Source organism: Copadichromis virginalis, linkage group LG13 (genome assembly GCF_057382275.1).
Source record: "Copadichromis virginalis isolate Kocher_CV1m ecotype Utaka linkage group LG13, C_Virginalis_male_GT1.1, whole genome shotgun sequence".
Lineage (NCBI taxonomy): Eukaryota > Metazoa > Chordata > Actinopteri > Cichliformes > Cichlidae > Copadichromis > Copadichromis virginalis.
The window spans coordinates 26,252,932-26,276,962 of record NC_140630.1 but is presented as its reverse complement, the minus strand read 5'-3'; the positions used below and the strand labels follow the sequence as shown (position 1 = coordinate 26,276,962).

General features: G+C 40.9%; 2 protein-coding genes and 1 long non-coding RNA gene across 9 annotated transcripts in view; 1 reads left to right on the top strand and 2 right to left on the bottom strand.

The window, feature by feature from the left end:
- Positions 1 to 2,530: 2,530 nt before the first annotated feature.
- On the bottom strand, positions 2,531 to 6,017 carry LOC146695802 (uncharacterized). Its single transcript, XR_014923630.1, has 2 exons — positions 5,930 to 6,017; positions 2,531 to 2,786 (listed from the first exon to the last, which is right to left on the bottom strand). It is a non-coding gene; the product is annotated as an uncharacterized LOC146695802 (long non-coding RNA).
- mlh1 (mutL homolog 1, colon cancer, nonpolyposis type 2 (E. coli)) lies at positions 5,249 to 16,118 on the top strand. Of its 3 annotated transcripts, XM_085478234.1 has the most exons (21): positions 5,249 to 5,485; positions 5,635 to 5,761; positions 6,003 to 6,093; positions 6,829 to 6,927; positions 7,007 to 7,080; positions 7,178 to 7,250; positions 7,331 to 7,422; positions 7,496 to 7,538; positions 7,648 to 7,736; positions 7,834 to 7,946; positions 8,047 to 8,140; positions 9,957 to 10,110; positions 10,410 to 10,747; positions 12,326 to 12,468; positions 12,807 to 12,915; positions 13,002 to 13,065; positions 13,138 to 13,302; positions 13,406 to 13,498; positions 13,581 to 13,691; positions 13,780 to 13,928; positions 14,093 to 16,118. In XM_085478234.1, the coding sequence occupies exons 2-21, from the start codon at positions 5,655 to 5,657 to the stop codon at positions 14,166 to 14,168; spliced, it is 2,277 nt and encodes a 758-aa protein (XP_085334360.1). In that variant the 5' UTR covers positions 5,249 to 5,485; positions 5,635 to 5,654; the 3' UTR covers positions 14,169 to 16,118. The 3 variants fall into 3 exon arrangements, with proteins under 3 accessions (XP_085334360.1, XP_085334359.1, XP_085334361.1); XM_085478233.1 differs by having other exon boundaries at positions 5,249 to 5,761; XM_085478235.1 differs by lacking the exon at positions 5,635 to 5,761 and having other exon boundaries at positions 5,250 to 5,485.
- lrrfip2 (leucine rich repeat (in FLII) interacting protein 2) overlaps positions 15,960 to 24,031 on the bottom strand; it is a 23,479-nt gene continuing 15,407 nt past the window's right edge. For 2 of the 5 annotated variants that reach the window (XM_085478228.1, XM_085478229.1), the window contains 14 exons: positions 23,687 to 23,758; positions 23,356 to 23,469; positions 22,876 to 22,917; positions 21,326 to 21,457; positions 20,863 to 20,934; positions 19,878 to 20,048; positions 19,699 to 19,791; positions 19,229 to 19,321; positions 18,453 to 18,554; positions 17,540 to 17,672; positions 17,242 to 17,412; positions 17,075 to 17,154; positions 16,865 to 16,969; positions 15,960 to 16,776 (listed from right to left, as the gene is read on the bottom strand). In XM_085478228.1, the coding sequence (XP_085334354.1) occupies positions 16,666 to 16,776; positions 16,865 to 16,969; positions 17,075 to 17,154; positions 17,242 to 17,412; positions 17,540 to 17,672; positions 18,453 to 18,554; positions 19,229 to 19,321; positions 19,699 to 19,791; positions 19,878 to 20,048; positions 20,863 to 20,934; positions 21,326 to 21,457; positions 22,876 to 22,917; positions 23,356 to 23,469; positions 23,687 to 23,758 (1,491 nt within the window). In that variant the 3' untranslated portion in view covers positions 15,960 to 16,665. The remainder of the gene's footprint in view (positions 16,777 to 16,864; positions 16,970 to 17,074; positions 17,155 to 17,241; positions 17,413 to 17,539; positions 17,673 to 18,452; positions 18,555 to 19,228; positions 19,322 to 19,698; positions 19,792 to 19,877; positions 20,049 to 20,862; positions 20,935 to 21,325; positions 21,458 to 22,875; positions 22,918 to 23,355; positions 23,470 to 23,686; positions 23,759 to 24,031) is intronic. The other 3 variants (XM_085478231.1, XM_085478230.1, XM_085478232.1) reach the window with 3 other exon arrangements.

Below are 24,031 nucleotides of genomic sequence, written 5' to 3'. Positions count from 1 at the left end.
ATCCAGTAAAACTGATAAAATGGAGATGTATTATTGAAATTGCACTTTTTCTTATATTAAGATCTATCGAATTAAATGTGCACTTAAACTTCTTTACATGGTCAGAAAGAAGAGGTTAACTGGTCTGGCTTGCTTAATATCAAAGCGGTCTGCATGTGGCCTGAACCATAAAAGGAAAGTTTCTATCTATAAATCTATCTATAAATCTATTCTATCTATTTGAACCCTAGAGTCTGACATTTTGATTGTGTCATTATGGTTTTTTAAGCCATCATATCATAAAAAGGAGGGCTTAATGTAAACGATAGCTACCTTCATTAGCAAGATACCCCCAGAGATCTGTGTCTGTGCTAACATATAAAACAAATCATGCTAGAATTTCACTACCAAAAAAACTGAGCATACTTCTTTGATTGTCTGCCAGTACAGTTGACTAACACTGGCCATATTGTTTGCCATAATTGTATTAAAAAATTCTCCGGAAGACTCCAACACCACAGACACAATGGGTTAGCAGAGGTGAGGCCTAGCATACAGCTAACATCTATCTGTTACTGAAATAAGCTACACCCTTAATCCTGCATAATTTTAAGGATAATACATTTAAAAAAGAGTGACTTATATACAAATTCACTCCATTCACAGTTGTCATGAAAAGGGAAATAAGCTATGGACATCTTTGTTTTGTTTTTGTTTTTTAACTAGGCTGTAAAAATGGTTTGCTTTGTATTTTAGCATGACGAGTTTGTGGGGATGGAAGCCAGCCTGAAGGTGCTAAACAATGGCCGTGCTTTGCTCCGATTCTTGTTTGACATCAATTCACACTGTAATATTTAAACATCTGTGGTTTCGACAACATTTTTTTATGTACGTTCATGTACAGAAATGACTCTTGTTGATATCCTGACCTTGTATTCTATTGCCACACTCAAAAAAATGTGAAGACATGTAAATTTTCAATATTATTTGTTACATAAGAACAGTGTGAAACATGAAGTGTAATTGAATCTGGTCAAATTTAATTTACTTGAGTGGTATAAATTTAGTTTATACTAATCACATTCATTTAATCACCTGATTGTGGCACTGCCATACATGACAAAAAGAATAACATGCAAAACTGAGACATCCACATTTCATCTATTTTTTATTTACTCTGTATTTAGTGATAACTCCAGTAGTGACACGTAATGTTGATTATATTTAAAATTCAACCACAGAAATGGTTAAACACAAAATGATTTGATTGAGTTTTTGGCTGAAGTTCCTCTCTTTTACCTCTATGTAGGAAGCCATGTGTTCATCTGTTGTTTATAACATGTCCTGAGGCTATTGTGCTGATAAGGAGAGCATGTAGGAAGAGGAAGATTGACACTAGAGAAAAAAATGGAGTGTGAGAAAACAAAGAGAAAAGGAAGAGCAGCAGCTGCTGAATCCATTTCTGGGCGCATACTGTCACGGAGGGACACAGGAAGTCTTAGTGGTTCTCAAAGAGGTGAGATCATGCTTGGCTAAAGAGATGATGAAAGTTAATGAAAGTCTGCAGACAATGGGCTGAGCACATTTCCAAACGTGTTAACGTTGTTTTGCTTAATTCATCCATATCCAGATGAGATTCAGCCTATGAAATTCTTGAATATGATAAAATTAGATGGCCACTCTTATCTGGGTGGATTCTGGATCTGTGCCATGTTGGACAAACCTTGTCATTTGAGCAAAGACTAGCTCCTCTATCTTTGTCACTTGTTGAGAGGATGGCAAATTCCGCAGATTATTGCATTCCCACATCAAGAGTACAATAATGTACTCTTTCAACCCCCTGTCACCAGTTTTTATCTCCATTAAGCCAGAGATTACCAACTTGCTGGTGACAAAAGGTGTAGATATAAACACACAGATGTAACAAAACAGCAGGCTTGTGTCAGTGCAGAATGTCTAGAGAGCGACTTGAAGGTGTGAAATGGATCCACGTTGTTTGGCGTACGTGGAGGCCGTGTTAGGCCAGTGCTGAGCTCATTTCCCAGGGTGCTCAGCAGCAGGTGTGCATCTCATTTGCCTGTCATTTCACCTGTTGACAGTGTTTGTGTTTTTAGAGTATTTTCTCTGTGTGTGTCTGCAGCTTGCAACAAGAGAAAAGTTTATTTAAGTCTACCTTTTGAATCCACTTTGGACACGCTTTGGCTTACAAAGCTGCGTGTGTGTGCATGTCCCGTGTGCAACTACACTAACATGCGTGCTTGCTTGTGCCTGTCTTTACGTGTGGCAGGTCGCCACAGGAGTGGCAGAGCTGTAATCAGCACTTTACACTATGTCGCACTAGAGGAAATGTTCTGAGAAAAATAGGAGCAATTACTGACTGGAGTAATGCACAACCAGCTCTGACCTCATCCAGGACTTGAGATTACATTGAGACAGGACACAGACTTACTGCAGGGAGGGTAGCTCTCCACAATGATGTTATACATGCTGTCTGCCAGTGGAAAAGATAAAAAAACAAACAAACAAAAAAAAAAACAGGGAGCAGCTATAATGCCTTACATCTTGCTTACATTTACTCTTTTTTTTTACATGCCTGCGTTATTTCCAGCACTATTGTATTGCATCCTGTGGTACATCCTGCTGCTGAAATACTGCATACTGGGATGTCCTGCACTGAGTCAGGGACACTGAATAGACATCAAGTCCCCACGGTACATCTCAGACTCAAGCACACAGCTATAGCTTTTCCTTTGGCATAAAGTGATCGATGTTACCGCAGTCCTTCAAGGTTTAGCTGCAGAAAGAGCCTAGAAAGCACAGAATAAGCAAATCACAAGTAAGACAAACATTAGAGTCACATTTCTGCCAAGATGACTTCCTTTCATACTTCCAGTGACCTCTTAGGTTGTTCCATTTTCTTTTGTGGCCTTTGTTTGCATACGCCTGCAATTAGTTGTTTGATGGCACTGAAGTCGAGTTGGCAAAGGCTCAAGAAGGCGGCACAACGAGCTGCTGAACTTCTAAACCCTGCCGAGTTAGCTCTCGGGGCTGCTTGCATAGGCATATACTTTTGCATAAAAATGAAAAAACGGTTACACGGAAATAGCCTGGTTCAGATTCTGAGGGGATTTACAAAACCAAGCAGGATTTCAGGTGGAAAATATTACGTGGCTCTGTGAGAACTGAGCTCACATGGTTTCTCACTGCAACTTAAACCTCAGCAAAAAGTGTAGATGAAATATATTTTGTTTGAGACCTCCATTATAATCCATATTTGACTCTAGGCGATATAACAAAATGCAGATTCCTGGGTACAGGGTGGCAGAAACTTACCCAGTATGTGTTTTTCACTGCTACCTCATTCTGTTTGCTTTCCTGCAGGTGTTTGAGGACAATCTGCTTTTCAGGATTGAGATTTTGGAGTATTTTCATTAATTCTTGCTGGAAACCCATTCTTAACTTTCAAATGAAACTACAAATTTTAAAATCCAGCCTGGATTTATTTCAGATTGCAGTGGGTGCGCTGAGAAACTCTAGTGCAGGGTACTATCTGAATGGTGACACAAGGCCTTTTCTCACAGCATTTTATCCGATTGAGGTCACCCTGCTTGGGGCTAAAACGTAGCAGCAACATAACGTAGCAGCATAGCAACATAACTCTGGCACCTAGTGTCATAATCACAGAGGGTTCATGTAACCTAGATTAGTTTTCATGAAAAAATAAATCCTCATAAAATATCTGAGAAGATTTGCATTTTGGAAGATTCTGAACTCCCGCCACTGTTCTGCCGTAGCCCACCGGCCGAAAGGCATGCAGCTTTGTGAGGAATGCAGGCAGTTTGTGGTCTGGCCAACTATGTGCACAGGCAAGGGCCTCAAAGGTGAATCAGCCAAGAGTACAGGGGAGAAAACTGCGCTAATGCCTAATAGTTTTACCTTTTAAAATACGTAATTTAGTAATTATTTAGTTTTGCCTTGTCTGAACATTTGATATTATACAACGCAGACCATGCCACTGTGGGTTAAGTCTTCTGGTGGAGTGGAAGTATTTAACATACAAACTATTTGGTGGGAATGTTGTACTCATACAGAACAAGGCTCTGGAATTTAGAGGTCAAATGTCTTTACCTCTGTACATGCCATAGCAGGTTTATATTGTATATGCTACTGTCAGCTGCTCCCATGTGAAAAACAGGCAGCTCTCCTTGTTTGATTTGGCAGATTTTTACACAGCATGCCCTTTCCTGATGCAATCCCAAGTGGATTTCTGCCTCTGTTGGAATCTTTCATAGACCTTTCACTTCATAGGTGAATATATAAACAACTACGTTATGGAGCTGCATTGTACGTACTATACCATACATTTTGCTATTTTAACGATTACTGTGTACTATTCAGATATTTGGATGTATGTTATTTTGATGCTTTGGCAATACTGTTTCTAAAAAAGGTCATCAAAATAAATCGCTTTTTAATGTTACTTTGGCCATTTATGTTATATATTCACTCAACAGCATGGCGGTTTACGCAATTTCCTCACAAGCGAAAGATCCCTGTTTAGATCATTAGAGGCGACACACATCCCTTTGGGATTTTGTCAGGAAGGACATCTGGCATTAAAAAAAGAAAAGAAAAAACTCTGCCAAATCAAATATGCTGAGCTACCCATATGTGGTTACCTCTTGGGAATAAGGGAGAAGCCCAAGTAGCTTTAGCCTATGCTGAAAATTGCTGAAGGCAAAAGATGAAGCTAAGGTTCCCTTAAATGAATGTAATGTTGTTATACAGTAGGTCTGTGATTGTGAAGCCAGGCTTTTTGGGGGCAATTCTGTAAGCGGTTGTGACCCCTGACCTTTTTGTAGACCAATCTTTACCAGGGCGCAGTTCTCAGGACTTCATTATGTAATGGTATTTATGGCTAATTACTTAAGCTATTTATTACCTTAAGCCTAAGTAAACACTTCAAAATTGTACAACCCAGAAATGGGCATGGCAAAGACCCACAGTATTATCTGTCTACCAGTCTCAGCACTAATAGATCAAACAAAAGGGGGGGGGGGGGGGGGGGGGGAAGAAAGTAAAACACATAATTGCCATTTATTTTCTGCAAACATATTTGTAATTGAACTATATAACCGTAATTATTTTAGCTTTTCACAAAAATAACTGTTTACTCCTCAAAAAGCATGATTACACAACCGTTACGGGTCGCTAGGCTACAGTATTTCAAAAATATTTGCCAACGAAGAAGACTTTTCGGGAATTACGTAGCTCTACAGCCGGACGTAGTCACCGCCCCCGCCTTCTACCCGCGCTGTCGTCGAAGATTGTGTGTTTAGGAAGATGCGTGCCTTTATCTAAATAAATTGAAAATTATGTCTAAAATTTTTCTCCGCAATTATAGTTTATTTTTTAAAAGAGATTAAAACGTTTATTATAACGGTCATTGAGGTATTTGAGGGACCGACATTATAACTTCTGACATACTCTGACATTTTCAGGCGGAGTGAGTGGTCTGTTTGTTTGCTTCCTCTCTGGTCACAAGCGTGCTCAGTTTCGTGTACAGCAGTAATGCTGCACTTTAGCTTAAATAAATACCGTTTATTCCATATGTTTACGTACTCGCACATTCTGCCTGCTCTTTAACCAAACTAGAAGTCAGCAGCTCTGTAAACATGGCGGGAGTTATCCGGAGGCTCGACGAGACTGTTGTCAACCGCATTGCTGCGGGAGAAGTTATTCAGCGTCCTGCCAACGCCGTTAAAGAAATGATTGAAAACTGGTAAATTAGCAGCTATATAAAGAGCAGTTTCAATAACGTGAGCACTAACGTTAGGATATTTAAGTCACTGTACGACTAGTGACTTAAATATCCAAGTAGCGGGATTATTAAAGGTGGCCATACATGGCCGGGGTGACTGTTTACATCACGTGTAACATAGTAACAGACCTGTAACTGTCTCCTCTTAGCGTGCAGTGTGACCCTGTGGTAAATACACTTTTGTGTTTTACAATTGTTCCAGTTTGGATGCAAAGTCCACAAGCATTCAGGTGACGGTGAAAGACGGCGGACTGAAACTTCTTCAAATTCAGGACAACGGCACTGGCATCAGGGTGGGTGACCCGCCCTTTTAGCTGGGTGGCCTCTGCTTCATCATTACGCAGTCAGGGTTAAGCTATTTTGGTTTTCTTCTGTCACTCAGTGTGCTAAGTCTTTCCCTGAACTGAAAGACGGAAGACACCAACTCAAGTGTACTTGTTAACACATTTGAACATTTTATACTTGAGCTGTTTTCTTGTAACTACAGCCATTTTTTCATGTCTTCTAACAATTTGCCCCAGTAATTTCTGGTAACATTAAATATGACAAAATGAGAAGTAATATAAGTTTTTAAAAAAAGGATTGATTTTTCAAGAAAATGTAATTAAAATGACATGATTTTCATGTTCCAACCCACGGCGATGTATTGTTAAATTGTATAAATCTTAGTTTTGACCAGATGGAGAATTACATAGTACTTACTCATAATTACTTGTCACAGGCTTTAGTTTTCCCACCACAGTGAGGAACAAGCATACAATGATATATGACTATAACAACTGAATGCATGAAGTTAAAACTGAATGAGTGCCTAAGCTTACAAACAAGCTTACAAATGATGTTTTATGTTACGTCAGACATATTTATGCTATGAAAAACAAAATTCTTTGTTTGGCTTTGATTAAAAATCACTTCAAATTTTAAGGGTCAGTATGAAGGGTTGCCTCAGAATGACCCTGCTGGTGACGTTATGGTAGTTTGTTCAGAATATGCTGTGTACCAAGTGAAACTCTTTTTCACTACTGCAGAAGGAGGACATGGAAATCGTTTGTGAGAGGTTCACCACGAGCAAACTTCAAACTTTTGAGGACCTTTCGAGTATCGCAACCTATGGATTCAGAGGAGAGGTGAGCTGTGCACCTCTGTCTGCCTTCACTGTATTAATTTGTTCTGCATTACATTTATTGTGTTTGTTCTTGTCTGCAGGCCCTTGCTAGTATAAGCCATGTTGCCCATGTGACCATAACCACAAAGACTGCTGATGCAAAGTGCGCTTACAGGTACTGTTGCATTCCTTATCTGCTCTAAAGCCTTACTAAAGGCTACAAAACAACTAGGATGTCAGCTCTCTCATAAATTGGTTGTGTTCTCTTGCAGAGCCAACTACAGCGATGGCAAACTAAAAGGCCCTCCCAAACCATGTGCTGGAAACCAGGGAACGCAGATCCTTGTGAGTTCTCCTTGCAGATGAGCTGTTCTCTAAAATACAATTTATAGATGCTGAGAAGCTGCTCTTCTTGTTGATTGCAGGTGGAGGATCTTTTCTATAACGTCTCCACCAGGAGAAAAGCTCTAAAGAGCCCGAGCGATGAGTACTCCAGGATTGTAGAAGTGGTCGGCAGGTGTGGGTTTTATTCGTCTCTCATGATTCTTGGTGAATTTGCTTCAACTTGTTAACATTGTCTTACTCTGCAGGTACGCCATACACAACTCAGGAAAAAGCTTCTCTGTCAAAAAGGTAAGATGTGCTTTATTTTTCATTTAAATTAAATGCCTCCCTCAAGCACGCGAAGCAGTTTTCTTCAAATAAACTATTTGCTGTCTGTTTTTGTGACTCCTCTTTCCAGCAAGGAGAGACCGTGGCAGACGTAAGGACTCTTCCCAATGCGTCTGTAGTGGATAATATTCGAGGGATTTTTGGCAACGCAGTCAGCAGGTATTCCGGCAAATCTCCTTTGATGAGCGCTGCTTTTTATGCAACCTCTTCTCACCTCTGAGCTGATTGCATGACCGGCTCTGTGGTATGTTCCCAGGGAGCTGATCGAGGTTGCCTGTGAAGATCAGAAGCTCGCTTATAAGATGAAAGGCTACATCTCAAACGCAAACTATTCAGTCAAGAAATGCATTTTGATCCTGTTCATAAACCGTACGTACCACAGAAACTTACTGGAAACGCAGCAGTTAGCATTTAATCTTGTTAGCTGCTGTGTTTCTGTGAAATGAAGCTGTCTTCTGCGATGTCTCAGATCGTCTGGTGGAGTCGAGCGCTTTGAAGAAAGCGATTGAGACAGTTTATGCTGCATATCTCCCCAAGAACACACACCCGTTCCTTTACTTGAGGTAATGTACTTTACCTGTGTGGCTTTGTGTGTGTGTTTGCTTTTTTAAGTTGTACATCTGTTAATAACAACAATAATAGTTAGGCTTAGCAGGGGGAAGACACACATCTTTTTGACATTCATCTATCCTTGTAACTCAGTTATCACAGCTTGACCATCGCTTGAAGTTTTATGCAAAGGTTCTTGTTAAAAACTTGTTAAAACTGGACCAGGCACATAATGACGCGTGTGTTCCAGTATCATCCAGTGCTGCCTGGTGATTGAGTGAGTTTAATGAGAAATCCTCTTAAGTAGTACATTTTTTTCCTGCCACAGAAAAGACAGATGTAAATATTTGGGAGATCAAGGAGAAGAGATAGCAGGTTGAGCTCAGTTTCAATTCAGTTTTCTGCAATTCATAGAGAACTCAAATGTGTGTAAGACAGTTTATTTTACACTTACAACATTAAAGTGAAGTGGCAGACTTGAAGTTTGAAAGGGGCTGTGTGAAAGAAAAGTCTGCCAACGGTCTGTCTCAGCTGTCCTGGTCCCAGAGTACACCCTCTGAATTTTGTACAACACGCTAACTGAAACATTACTCCTTGTAGAAAATTTCAGTGTCAGAGTCCTTGACCTTGTTTAGTGGACCGGTTTTGTTATTGACATAGTCTCTTATCTGAAAGTAATGCAAGAGGTTGTTCCTATCTTACATTCTTGCTCTATTTGATTAAAGGTCAGTAGGACCACATTCTCCAGTTGGTCTCTAAAAGAAAACCTCACAGTCCATTGTTTAAATGACCTGGTAAGAAATCCGGATTGGTAACAGTTGGGGAAGATGGATGTTATTTCAGTTCTCACTGCAATCCATTCCCTCCAGTCCTTGAGTGTTTTTATTGTGATTGGGTTCCTACACCAATCTTTTACAGTTTTCATATTCTTCATAACAATTAGGTTTGAAAGAGGATGCTTAGACGCTGAAGATTCAATATAAAGCTAAATTGAAGAAGACATCTCAATTGATATTTTCTAAATTCTATGAAGCTGCAAAGTTGACTTCTTTATGAGTGCCCATCTTTTGGACCAGATGAAACTTTCATTTATATTTTTAAATTTTTTTTTCTATTTGAATCATCCTCGCTTGATAGAGTGAGACCCCGTGTAACCAGGACATAGGGAGTGAGTTGTAAAGTTCAAGATCTTGCTTAATCTTATTGAATAAATAAGCTTTAAACATCTGATCGAACTGGGATGTTGGAAATATACCCAAGTAGACGAAACCCATCAGAGACCATTTCTAAAGGGGAGGAAGTAAAAGATTTGGGTGTCTGTTGCTGACATAGCCTCAGATTTGGAGAAATACATTTTTATACCAGATAAGGTGCTAAATAAATGTTTCACTTCTATTAGACAATTTACTGATTTTTTTGTAGGGTTAGACAAGAATAATAAAACATCATCAGCATATAAAGTAATCTTATGAAGATCCTGACCGATTACAATCCTGCAGACTGCAGGGTCACATCTTTTTGTATCAGTTAACGACTTTATAGCCAGACTGAATAATAGTGGCGACAGCCCTGTTGGCTTCCTCTTTTAAGAGTTTTTAGACCTAACCACATTAGCTGTAACAGTTGCCATAGGGCCATTAAAAAGAACCTTAAAGGAGTTAATGAAATTATGACCTAAACCAAATTGTTCAGCTTGGTCAAAGGGCTTCTCTGCATCAAGAAAGACCATCTGTTGCTTGTTATTGACATATCTGAATCACAGTTAGGACTCTTCTAACACTGTTTCTTGAGTTACAACCTTGAATCACTGTTGCTTTCTAACTTTCACAGCTTAGAAATCGCTCCTCAGAATGTGGATGTTAATGTTCATCCCACTAAACATGAAGTGCACTTCCTGCATGAGGACAGTGTCATCGAGAGCGTTCAGAAGCACATCGAGAGCAAACTCCTGGGCTCCAACTCCTCACGTACATATTTCACTCAGGTATGAAGTGACAAGGTCTCTTTCTTACTGTGCCCCTACTGTTTCACGTCCACATTATCTGACGTATTGTGCACCGCCACGTGTTTACTGCAGACTGTAGATAAAAGATGGATACAGTCGCTTTAATTTCCTGCATTTATTTTAAAGCTCAAATTTAGCGTTCCTGTCTCCATCTTTGTTTTTTTGCAACCACAAGTGACAACATTTGTATGAAAGGCTTTTGCCCTGGCTTCATCTTTCAGCAGTGGAAGTTACCACCAGGTCATTTACAGTCTGTGCCCATCTCTGTCTTTGTGTAGACGTTGTTGCCGGGACTGTCAGTCTCAGGTAACACTGAGGTTAAGGCCTCCAGCACCACATCGGAGTCTAGCGAGCGAGTCTACGCACATCAGATGGTGAGGACCGACTGTCGCACACAGAAGCTAGATGCCTTCCTCCAACCAAAAGAAAAGCCGCTCCCTGATCCCGAGCCTGCTGGTCCCAGCAGTGGGCAGACTGCGATCAAAGCCATCCAGGCGGACAGCATAGAGATAGACGATGTAGATGACTCAGACATGCTGGAGGCGCTGGCTGAACAGGAAGCAGAGGTGCCAAAGGGCGAGGAACAAGGCAGCGTCGGTGCTCTTGATAATCAGAGGTGAATGACATATGTGCAGTAGCAGTAGCAGCATTAGATTGTGTGAGTCAGCAGGGATTAAAGACTCAGTCAGGGAGTAACTTTAAGTGTAATCCTGTCAGAATTTCTGCAAGTTAGATCAGGACAAGTCTAATGTACGATTGATCCTGCACTGTGAGCAAATCTGAACATTGACCCGCAGCAAATGAGTTGTGTAAGAGAGCAGAAAGAAGAATGTAAAAGTAAACATGGATCAGCCCTCACTGATGAGACATCACCCTTAGGGCCAATCAGTAACAAAAGCAGTGTTGTGTTTAACTAACACTGGCATTTAAAGTTACAGCATGTCATTTTTTAAGGTTATTTAACTGAAAAAAAGAACGCTGTGCTCTTAAATATGCATTGAGGAGTGTATCAATATGTCTTCCAACAAAGTGTTGCTTTCTCATTAAATTAGAATTAATATAGAAATAGAATAAAATACATAGGAGCAGGCGATGGTTTGTGAAAGCTGCCATGTTGCCCAGTCATATTGAATACAGTGGCTGAGATGGACATGTGTTTATGTATGTGGCTAAAGATTGGCCACACATACATGAGGTAATAGTATACCACCAGGCTCGAGTATCCTAAGAATCACACTTTCCCTCTGATAAACTATTTGATTAAACTCAGATTGTAAAAGAGTTTATTCACTACCTGTGAGAGTGATTTTAGATCCACTTTAAAGAAAGTTTCACTTTCAGCGCCAGCTAACAACAGCTAACAGCTGAAAAAAGAGCAGCGCTTATCAACAGAAAGGTTCAGGATATCCTCAAAAACTCAGCTCATTATCGCTGTGATTACACAGGAGTGATTTTCACTGACTCACCAAGTGGTATCAGACTCCTTTCACAAAGTTTTACAGCCTCCGCCAGAGTAAATAGACGTGGACACATATTGACGGTAAATGGTGGAGTGACAGTCACACTCACTACAGATGAACGGCCAGAGATGTTTGTCCTACAGCAGCAACTGTAGCTGGCATTATTGCATTATTCACTTGAATATGGAGGAGTAAGAAAACAGAATTCAGCTGACTGTAACGTACTGACATCTAGGGGTGAGACTGAATAACAGATTGTTAAGAGTTTTGGCGAGACAGTTGTTAAAACATGAACACTGAAGATCCTTCATAGATAGATTCCTGAGCTGTAAAGGGTGATTAAAGAGTTTCAGGCAAAATTTAAAGTGAGCCAACTACGCAGCACAAAACAGCTGTGACAAATCAGACAAGAAAAGTCAAACATCTGGCAGCTTCAGAGCCACATATTCCTCCTTGTTGTAGAAGTAGATAAAGAAAGGATAAATATTGGAGTTAGCTTAGCAGAAACATGACTCCAGATGAATACTGTTGGTTTCTTCTGCCCCCAAGTGGCCAACAAAGAAAGTCATCCAGTCCAATCTTGGAGTACATGTAGACTTTATATTTTTAAGACAACAAATATCTGCAACTAAATGTGTGTTAACATGTATGATCATTGGCACATCCTGTTAAGTCCCACAGCATTTTTAATGTAACCGGGTGTGATTGGGTCTGTGTGCGTTATTGTGAGACAGGAAGCGACCGAGGACAGAGCAGAAAGAGCAGCAGCAGGAAGAAGGCGAGGACTTGACGGCTGCAGCCACGCCCAAGAGACGACTCATCAAACTGAACAGCATCAAAGAGCTGAGAGCTGAGATCACAGAGAACACACATAAAGGTGTGGCGTCACAAAACCTGCCCTGTACCTCTGAGCACTAGCGCCAAATCAGATCTGGGGAATCTCCATCCCGGCTAAACTGAGCAGTCTAACATAAGAACCTCTTTGACTCTCTAAAATGTTCCACTGATTTGACTTCCTGCTCCGGGGCCCAGGTCGTTTTTCATAACCAGCTTTACGCAACTTCTTCTGCTGCTACATCATGCTCTCGTAATGATTCATTCGACCTCTCAGCATGTCTCAAATAAACCCTTTCTTGATGAACTTTAAGAGCGGTTTTTGTGATTTACATAACAAAACAAAGCCAAACATGTTTTATTCATGCACGTTCTCTCCAGGCCTTCAAGAAATGATGCAGAACCACTCGTTTGTGGGCTGCGTCAATCCCCAGTGGTCTCTGGTGCAACATCATACTAAGCTCTACCTGCTCAACACCAACAAACTCAGGTGAGAACCGTGAAAAAACTCTGTTCAGCTCTGCTCTTTCAAGCTGGTGCTGCTGCTTTATGTCAGATAATGTGTTTCTCTTACAGCCAGGAGCTTTTCTACCAAATACTCATTTATGACTTTGGAAATTTCGGTGTACTCAGACTGTCTGTAAGTAAAGTGTACAACGTCAGTGATTAGAAAACACTGTGTGGATCCTAATGATGGATAATGTGTTTTCAGACCCCAGCACCTCTTTATGACTTGGCCATGTTGGCTTTGGAGTCAGAGGAGAGCGGCTGGACTGAAGAGGACGGTCCCAAAGAAGGCCTGGCTCAGTACATAGTGGACTTCCTGAAAAAGAAAGCGGAGATGCTAGAGGACTACTTCTCCATGGAGATAGACCAGGTCAGAAATATTCTCTTTAGATAATTTCTGCTTGCATTTCAACATTGTTCGAACTCATGTTATAACCAAAAAAGAAACCAAACCCAAAACACACCCACAACAGGAAGGAAACCTACTAGGACTCCCGCTGCTCCTCGACAACTACACCCCAGTCATGGAGGGTCTCCCTATGTTCATCCTGCGCCTGGCAACTGAGGTAACCTAGATCATAGCCTCTCCATTTAAGCTACAATTCTGGAAACACAAACTGAAGACCTTTGTGCGGCGATGTCGTGCAGGTGAACTGGGACGGTGAAAAGGACTGTTTCAGAGACTTCAGCAAAGAGTGCAGCATGTTTTACTCCATCAGGAAGCAGTACATCCTGGAGGCCGAGCCAGGAGAGGAGCAGGTGTGAATACTGAACTTTGCAGAAATTGTCCAGCCAGTTATGGACCTTGTTTTGTCTCGTGTGAGGTGTAACGCTCGTGACGTTTCAGGGCACTGAGGTGAAGTCTTGGCGGTGGAAAGTCGAACACCTCATCTTTAAAGCTTTCCGAACCCTCTTCAGTCCTCCGAAGAGCTTCAGCGAGGATGGCACTGTGCTGCAGATTGCCAACTTACCCGATCTCTACAAAGTGTTTGAGAGGTGCTGAAACTGCTCATCATGGCTGAAAAAAATCAACTATATAAGCTCTTTTTCTTTTTTTTCTTAAATAACACATACTGTAAATAAATACTTTATAGAAAACAAGACTTCACATTTCTGTCTTTATGAGTAAAAATTCTGTTATAAAAGGGTCTCTGTTGCAGGAAACCCTTTCTGAACGGCTTACTGAAAAGTGCCAAGGCTCCACATGGTTTCCTAACACTAAGACTTCAGGCATGAAGCCAGGAAAATAGAAGTGGGTCACAAGTCCCATAACGAAACCCGAAAACGTGCCAGCAAATGAGCTCGACTTTTATTACTTCTCCATTCCACCTGTCAGTCGAAGCTGTGTCAGCACTCTGTGTGAAGGAGGTTAAAGCAGCTCTGCCAGTGTTTCCATCAACACCTGAGGGACAGTAACTAGTTTAACACCTGCAGAAGACCAGAAAAGTGAGTGAACTGTACTTACCTGATTTACTCTGTTTCGTTTTTAAAGAAGAAAGCGAACCCGAGTTATTCTAGTGATTCCAAACGGGGACAAATTAAATTCATACATCTTTTGATTTCAGAGTTTCAAAAGTGGAAATTGGTGTAGGCTTCCCTCGCTCTATGCATAGAGAAGCAGAAATCTAAAAGATGTGCTCCACTTTTTAAGATTCCAAAATCAGCTTCAATTCTTTACTCGCACATCACAGTAATACAACCTGAAGTGAAGAACTCTGACAGCCCCTTTCAAGTATTGCTTAGCAGTGGGATTAACGTGTTAAAAGACATACATGGGAAAGAAAGTTTGACTGGAAACAACACAAGAAAAGCAGATAATATTTAATAAAAATGGTCCACAAAATTTGCAGTTTTGTTCTGTGGCTTTTTTGTAGCCTTCACTTTCAGGGCAGTGGGAATGACAGGACACCAGATGTTAGCATGAATCTTCAGCTTGGCCATTGAAGTATTTTTAGCTCATAAAAGAATCACTAAAGGGCCATAATGATGGGCTTCATTTGAGGTTTTTAAAATCCTCCTGGTTTGAAATCATCTTTCAGGATGCCAGCAATTTGACCATAAGATGGCGCTATAATGGTTGGGTTGAACATTGACAGAGTATCCGGTGTATGTGGTTAAACCAGCCTTGTCCTCGTTTGGCCCCTGATAACATTTTGGGCTTCTCTTCAGTATTAGAATCAAATGAAGACCTCTTGGTTAATAAGAACAGCTTAGTTTCTCGTCACTGGCTCCCTGTTAAATTAATTTCATTTCTTCTCACATGAATGAGAAATGATCTCAACGGAGCCTCAGTCTCAGAGTGACAGCTTACTTCTTGTTCTAAGAGTATCCAAAAGTGGCACATCATCAGCCATCAGACCCCTCTCCTGTCAAACCAGCTTTTAGTTTAGGTTCAAGAGACAGAACTTAAGTAGGTGCACCTTGCTAGACACCCCTTTGCCTTCAGCACTGTATTAATTCTCCATGGCACAGATTCAAAAGTGCTGGAAACATTCAGCAGAGTTTTCGATACATGCTGATGTGACAGCATCACACAATGATCCTGCAGCAGAAATCAGCCCAGGGGGCATTTTTCTTTTTAGTCTCAGTTTCCTGTTCTTAGGTGAAATGAGTGGCATCCAGTGTGGTCTTCTGCTGCTGTAACCCATCTGCTTTAAGGTTCAACATATTGTTGCAGAAGAAAATGCTCTTCTGCACAACTTGGTTGTGAGGAGTGGTTGGGTTATTGTTATTGTCCTAGCAGCTTTAAGCAGTCTGACAGTTCTCTGACCACTGGCATCAGCAAGGGATTTTCACCCAGAGATTTGGACCCCCCTCTGTAAACCCTATGATGGTTGTGTGGGAAGATCCCAGTAGATCCCCAGTAGTACAACAGTTCCCAGTAGAACTATTGTACCTAACATTTAAAGTGCCTTAAGATCTATGCAGAAATAATGTAGGTCGATTGTCCTACATAAAAAAATAAAATAAAATGGAATCCACACTTCTGTAAATGACACATTTATTTTCAAGAAATCTTTTAAATATTTGAAAAATTTCAAAGAAACCGCAACAGACACAGTTGGTTTTATATATATATATATATATATTCAAATAATAACTGCACCTTTATTTATTTTTATTCCTTTTTAAATACATGTACCTGTTAAAACAATTATTGTTTTATTAAGCGGTGCAGACCCCCAATCTCCTGGTGTGAAAAGGCACTTCACTGTGTGAGAGGAAGTCAGGAAGGTGCGGGGCTGGAGCAGCCATCAGGGTTGAATTGTTTAAAAAGCATCATTATACTCATTCATGCAACTTATGGAACAAAAAAAAAACAAACAAAAAAAAACAAAAAAAAAAGCACATCAAAAAACAAAACAAAACAAAAAGTACAGTCAAGCACCCAGTCAGAGGGAAATAAATCTCATGGATAACACGATGTAGTATAAAGCTCTGAAATTTTAAGTAGTGAGTGGAGAAATGTCCTCAGATGTATCTCCCAGCAACTCGTGTAGTTTTATTAGTCGTATTTCTGAGTTCATTCCCACACAAAACCAATGTCTCTTGATTCAGAAAAACAAAGAAAACAGTTCAGTTCATTTGCCTGTGCTACAGGTTTTAAGTGTTTTTGGTTAGCTACAAATCTCAAAGTGTTACAGCTGAAAATGGAAATGTGCTCCAGTCGCAATATGGCAGTCAGAGGTCTGAGGTGCGGATTTAAGGGCTTCTGTGGTGACGCTGCCTTGCCTCATTGCTGTGACAGAAGGGCATTCCTGTTGGCCTTCATTTTCTCAAGGCGCTTTACTAGGTGGTTGTTGGTCATCTCCATCTCCTCTACCTTATCTAAAGCTGTGCGCAGCTGTGGGGGAGCAGAGGGAGATAACACAGTCAACATTCTGCCACATCAGGTTTGTGCTCTGGGCTAAATCTGATTTAGGTGTTGTTACCTCTCTTTGAATTTTACGTTTTTCTGCTTTAAGTTCGTCCTCGATTTTCTCTGCGTTATCTGCCGCTGCCTTGTACCGGGAGACTTGCCCTTCAAGTCTGTTAATCTGGGGGAGAAAAAAAACAAAAACAAAACCCGGAACGGATTAGTTTCCCATTTTAGCCACAATACCAACTTTTTTACTGAGGTTTCTGCAAAACATTTCACTTACATTTTGTTCCATTGTACCCATTTCCTGTTCTGCTTTTGAAAGCTTGAATTTGTATTCACTAATCTGTCTGTTGGCATCTCCTACAGAGAGCAGAGTTTCAACGTTAAAAGAAAAAGGGGTGGTTGCGGTTTAGCTGTCGTGTAAGTCGGGTAGCGAGGTCAACTTACTCTGCATTTCAATAAGGTGCAGGTCTGTACCGTTTTCCATCCTCTCCCCATCTGTGTACGAACTGTCCACCTTTGAGTGTTTCTGTTTCTCCTCCTCCAGCTGATTCTTCAGTTTCCTAATCTGAGCCAAAAGTTCGTCCTTCTCCTCTGCCAACTTCCGTAGCCTGACATCTACAAAACACAAGAAGAGTACATTTAATCAAGCTGAAAACTTTAGTCTTTTCCAAGGAAAAATTAATGAAATGCCTAACTTGCTGTAAACATTCCCACTATATAGGCAACAGGTGGTCCAACTCACCCAGTGGACCCTCTCCTGCAGACTCCAGCACCTGGGCGGCCTCCTGGGAGACCAAAGTGATCCCTGAGGACGGAGACTCGTGGTTGACATCTCCGTTTGGTGTACCATCTGGGATGATGACCAGCCCATGTTTCTGTAGTTAAGGAAAAAAAAGCTAGCTGAAGCCTTGTTCTATTATACTTTTTTTTATAGGATACCATCCCGCACAGTGAGTGCTGTGGTTCCAGGATGTAACAGTTAATGATTTTAGAGGTTTAAACGTGTGGATCAAGACATTCATTCCAATGTTTTACACCCTGACACTGCACAGGCTGCACTAATCCAAGCCTGAAAGCACAAACTGGACTGAAACAACAACTGCTTGATGAGAATAATGATGGCTTCAAACAATGTTCTGCTTGTGTTCTGACAGGTTTTGCAAAACACTTTAATATTATTGCAAAATTTGATATCAGATAACGTCACCCCATCTGGCAGTGGGTAAAGAAACATGACTCTAGTTAAATCTATTGAACGGTTACAACAACACGTCCTAGCAGTGTGCATTCTCATCATCTGAACTCACATTGCTGTTATTGACTGCTTTTGAGATCCAAGTACTACAGTGATAATGTTTGCATACATTAGGAATTTTATTTAATGAAATGTAGTCAGGGTCAAGAACAAATTCAGCAGTTACCAAAAGTTATGCACAAGTAGGAAGCAGGGGAAAAAACAAAAAAACAACTAATTAAAATAAGTGAAACAGCAAAGAAAGCGGAAAGAAAAACAAAGCGGTGGAAGTAAAAAGTATAACAACAAAACAGCAGGCTTAGTTCCAAGAAGGACAAAAAAAAAAAAAAACAACAAAAATCTTTTGGCCAGCAGCTCTTTCCTGTAACCTTTATTTTTTTTTGTCATTCGGTTGACCTACCTCTCCTGCTTTGGATTTCCCCTTGATGTCAGCGAGCTCATCTCTGAGCTCATCTCTTTCATTCCTAATGCAATCAAAGTACTCTTTCTGCCTCTCTAGGGCCTGGCCACATGGATGAGAGAAGACAAGAGAGAGGAGAAGAGGCAGAGAAGTTGGATAGACTTTGGATAGACATGCAATGCCACACATGCTGGAACAAGACAGGTACCATGCACAAACATGCACTGTGCATATCGAACAAAGAAGAGGGACGTAATAACAAACAGCACACGAGCAGAGAAGGACAAGGTGACGAGCTTTGAGGGTTAAAGGGAAAGATTAAAAGGAAAGGTAGAGCACAGGGGGTTGAAAGGGCACTGCTTCTGATTCTCACAAAAAAACAACAACTTTACATTAACACGATGCTGACTACATTAACAAATTGACCGATTCACAGATGGAACATGCATCTCATGCTGCAATTTATGGACTTAATGTCTCTTAGAGTTCACATGACCATCCTTCCAGAAATGTTGACCACAGCAGGCTTTAACGCCGTGCCAGTACACTGTTATTGTTAGCTGAGGCCACACAATCAAACTGAAATCTGTTATTTTGACATGCAAAAATCCAAACCGTATGTGAATGGGTTCTGTTATGTGCTAATGCCTAAGGGTCTCCATCATGCAGAGACAGCATGAGAGGCAAAAGAGCTGGAGCGGAGAGGGGGACAAAAAACCCCACAGCCATCGATTGCCTCTCATGTTCTGTCAGAGCAAAGGCATGGGACCTCCTACCGCAATCTTTTTGTCCTTCCAGTTTATCGTTTCCTGCAGGTCAAACACCTCTCTGGTGAGGGCATCTAACTTAGTCTGCATTTTCTGGCTCTCCTGGAGTGGTGTTGAGCAGCAACAAGAGGACACAACACAGGACAGGAACAAAACAAGAAAAACTGAATGGAACAAAGAAGTGAAAATGCACATGTATAGAGACAAAAAGACAGACACTGGTGAAACAGTGTGAAAAGACACTAATTAGAGCAGATATAGCTGGAATAGGAATAGATATAGAAATGAATGATTGATAGGATATATGGAATGAGAAGAACTGTCAGAGCAATAGACAGGATCTATGGTAGAGGATCTAGAGGCAGGCCAGTGCCAATCAGTCCTTATCAAGCTAGCGCAGTAGTTTCCGAACATCTTCCGCAGCCAGTACAGACACATCAACACTAGGCTGAAAAAAAAAGTTTAAGGTTCAACAATACCTCTATAAGCTCATCTCTCTGGCGGATTCCCTCTTTCAGTTCTTCTTGTTTATGCTGGAGAACTGTACATGTGTGTTTTTGTCTTTCTAGATCCTGAAAGCACAGACAGAACATTTTAGCCACAACTCTTCTGTAAAGAGTTTGGGACGTTACAGGTTACCACACGGGAGATTTATCACCTTCGACTTTTCTTCCAGCTCCCTCTTCATCTCTGACATTTGCTCCTCCATCTCCTCTATGACATCCTTGAGTGTGTCCACTTGATAGATGAGGTTGGCTTTGTCGTTGTCCAGCTGTGCATTCGATACCATGGCTTTCTTGTACTTCTCCTCTACCTCTGTGAGTGACTCCTGATAAAGGTTTGCAACATGTTAATACGTAAAAAAATTAATTAATTATTTCACACTCCACCTACATGCAACAGGTGCGTTCTCTGGTATAAGAACAGCTTTTGTAACACATCAAACATGAAATGGCCAAACATGCTACACATGTTTAAGTTTCAGATTAATAAAAAGATATTTAAAATACAAAACTGCTATTAAAAATACTGAATATGTAATTTGGGACTATGTAATGCACAAATGGTGAAAATGATCATACAATAATAAAAATGCCTTCAACCACTTTCAGCAGTGAAATAAGGCAGAAAAAAAAACTATGAGTGCACCAGAAAGCAGAAAACCAGTTAAAAGTGCACCAGTTGTATCCAACTATCAAGAACATAAGATTGTTAGTAAACTACTCTTATCAATAAAAACATACAGTTTCCTTCCTTAGAGGACAGGAAGTTGCGGTGAAAGTCAGTGAGCCAGAGGGCCATTGAACCCTGTGCCAAAGAAAGCCTGGGTGGAAGAAATAATTTGAAAGAACGACTGATCTGTCAGCAGGTGGAGCTTTTACTCTTCTTCTTAAGACATTAAAAACCAGCACTAACTGAGGGAGTGTCTTCATTTAAGATCAAAACAGGAAGAGGGAGAAGACCATGCAGGAATAAAGAGTCATTGCGCAATTCTGACTGGTAGCAGGCAAAGAAACAGCTGTGGTGTTAGGAGCTACAGGACAGACTTCAAGGGGTGTGAGTGGGGAGGCAGTGTGAGTTAGTGAAGTCATGCTGCTCCCAGAGGACAAGAGAAGACATGCTGTGAGCTCAAGCCCCTCTACCTTCAGCTCTTTAAGCCCTTGCATGTACCGCCCTTCTACATCCTGAATCTGGTCCTTTAGTTCATAGATATCCTGTAGAGCAGATGGAGGGAATGGTTGGGGTGAACTGGGGCATCAGAGAGGTTGGGGAGTATAAAAGGGAGAGACAACAAAGCACCCGTGCTGCCATGTCAAACAGTCCAGCTGACATACAGATGCCCACTTAGAGACAGACAGTGTCATGGGCACATGTCCCATCCAGTCCTCCCATGCACACACACAGAAAACTGGTTAAAGCAGACACAAAGAACAGCAGGAGGGCAGCAGAGGCAACGCTCCAGAAGGAATATGTGTTTACATAAAAGGCTCAAAAACACAATAATCAAACATCCAAAATCAAATTGGAATTTTGTGTGCTAACTTCTAATCAGTTATTCACTAATTATTATAGAAAAGTGACACTGTGTGTATTTGAACTTCTTACCCTAAGTTCACTCAGACTGGTGTCGGGGTCGTAGGCGCTGCTGGTGTCTGTGCTACCTCGACGTGATGAGGTACCACCCAGTGATGCCAGGGTGGCTGCCGAGAGGCCTGGGGTGGCACACCGGGAGGATGGCTGAGGACATAAAGTACCCCAAACCCCAGTGAGAAAAACAAACGCAGCACAGCACAGCAAAGCAATCATCTGATACTACATGGCTCTTGAGTAATCCTGTTCTATTCAAATCCACCTGAAAGAGAAACCAGCTCAGACTCCCAAACGGCTGTTTGTATACACTAGGTTACTTTTATTCCCATTTTTTTGTGCTTGCATGTAATACAGAAAATTAATTCCCAGTGGAATTTGATTTATTGATGACTCAGACATTACATTTAATTTTTTTTAATTAACTTTGTGATGAGGAGTGCAATAGTTGCAACCAGAAACAGAAATGTGTCTGGTGTCATTCTGCTCTCCACATTCCTTTGTATAATTGTACTATAGTTGTTTACACACACACACACACACACACCCTTTCTTAGCGCTACCTGGTGAAGCTGTATGTGCGATCTGAAATGAAACACTCGCTAACCCTGCCTCGCGTTGATGTGAGATAACATGATAATAACACAGTGAGGGTGACACGCATCCTGGCTCTACCCAGGATGCACCCTTGCCTAAACCAAACAAAAGCCTCTCTAACAGTGAGAAATGATCCGATGGAGATCATCTTCTGATGTGCGCTACATGTCTGAAAAGCAACAATATTCCGACCTCTTATCCCCAAGACTGTCCAAAACTGTCCTTTGAAGACATCTGTTATAGCAACCTCTGCATGACTCAAACAGGATGTACAGAAGTCTTGTGCGATCCCTCAAATCTCTATAGGTGTAGCAAAATATGTAAATAGGTGTAGCAATTTATCAAAACGTAGCAAAATTGAAATTCAAACCAAACAATTAAGGATGACTGTTGTACCCGTACTTATTTTGGTGATGTTTTGAACTAATCAAATTTGGATTCATTACTCCATAAAACATGTTGCCACTGATTTTCGGTTCGGTTCTTGTAACCTGGCACACCTCAGGCTTTTCTCCCCGTTCCCCTTACTAAACAACAGCTTCTTGACAGCCACACTTCTGCTGAGACCATTTCTGAGGCTTTAGTGAACAGTACGTCAGATGGGTCTTTCAGGTCCTGTGTCAGGTCTATGCCCTATTTCTTAACGACCTCTAAGGGTCTGTCTTCTTCACTTGTTCCATTTTCTGCCTGTCAAACTTTTAAATTAGGGCATTTTTCACAGTTTCAACTAAGAAAAAGGGAACAAATGATTTGTTTTTACTTCAGGCTGCTGGCAAGACGTCTGTTATGTGTAGAAATGATACTGGTTATTATGTGTGTGTTTTTTTTTTTAAATACCTGAATGATTCATAGGTCAGTGTTAACTAGCTTAAAAATTATTTTGCACAGTATCCCCAAAACACCATCATTGGAGATCATTTAATTCTTTGCTTAAGAAAAAAAAAAAAAAAAAAAAAAGTAATGGCACTTACTCTACTATAATCTGAATACTGCTTGTCACATTTTTCATCCAGCTGCAAAGCAAGCAAGAAAAAAACCCCATCAGTTTAGTTCATATTCATGCAATAAATTAGGAACATACAACCTGTATGGTCAAGCTTGAAGCCGTTTCCTCATCTGTAAAAGCAGTTTACAAGTTAATATGAGTTAGGTAAAAGTGCTGCATGTTCACAAAAACTACAGAGCTGACAGCTGATCAAGACACCAATACATTAGATACCCAGCAGTCCATGCTGCAATCACAACCACTGCAGTGGCCCACAGCACCCTACTATCAATAACAGATTAATTTCCACACAAAAACAAACAAAACAAAAAAATATGAATGAGTTTTAAATACCAAATATAATTTTTAATCGTGCGTAAGCCACTTCTGTCATTTTTATTTGTAAGTAATTTGTGTTAGACTCCATTCCCAAGCACACCGTCTGGAACTTTGTTCAGTCACTTACAGCATCCAAATCTGGAATACTCAAATCATCAAGGTCAGACACAATACTGCCTCTTCGGTTGGAGCGGCTGAAATAATCAGCGGCCGATTCACTAATGTCCAAGAGGTCAGAAGACTACTTACAACAGGCGCAGGATGAAGAGAGAGAGAGAGAGAGAGAGAGAGAGAGAGAGAGAGAGAGAGAGCGAGAGAGAGCGAGAGAGCGAGAGGCAGAGACAGGATAAGAGAGGGCCACATGAGTATTACATTATTGATGCCCAGTACAATACAATTAAAAAAGCAAAAGCGCTTAAGTTTACTGCCACATCAACTACCCCATTACTACAGCTCACCCCACTGTCCCTCCTGCCTCTGCTACCGCGTTCCTGGGACACACTGCTGACAGTGTCATCATCTGAGGAAGACTGACACAAATACGCACACAGACAAACGTCACAAAATGAGGAATCACTGTACTTTTATACAGCAAACAGCAACTGACAGAATTCCAAGTCTTGGTCTTAAATAGAATTGATTTACTTTAAAGCAGCAGTAAGAAACCTAATTCAATTTTATGCATTTAGGATAATTATCTCAGATGCATCAGCTGGACCCAAGTTAAACCTTGCTACAACTTCTCAGCCTGCACAGAACTGTTCACACACTTGTCACACAAAGTCTGTCAAAAATGCTTTCCT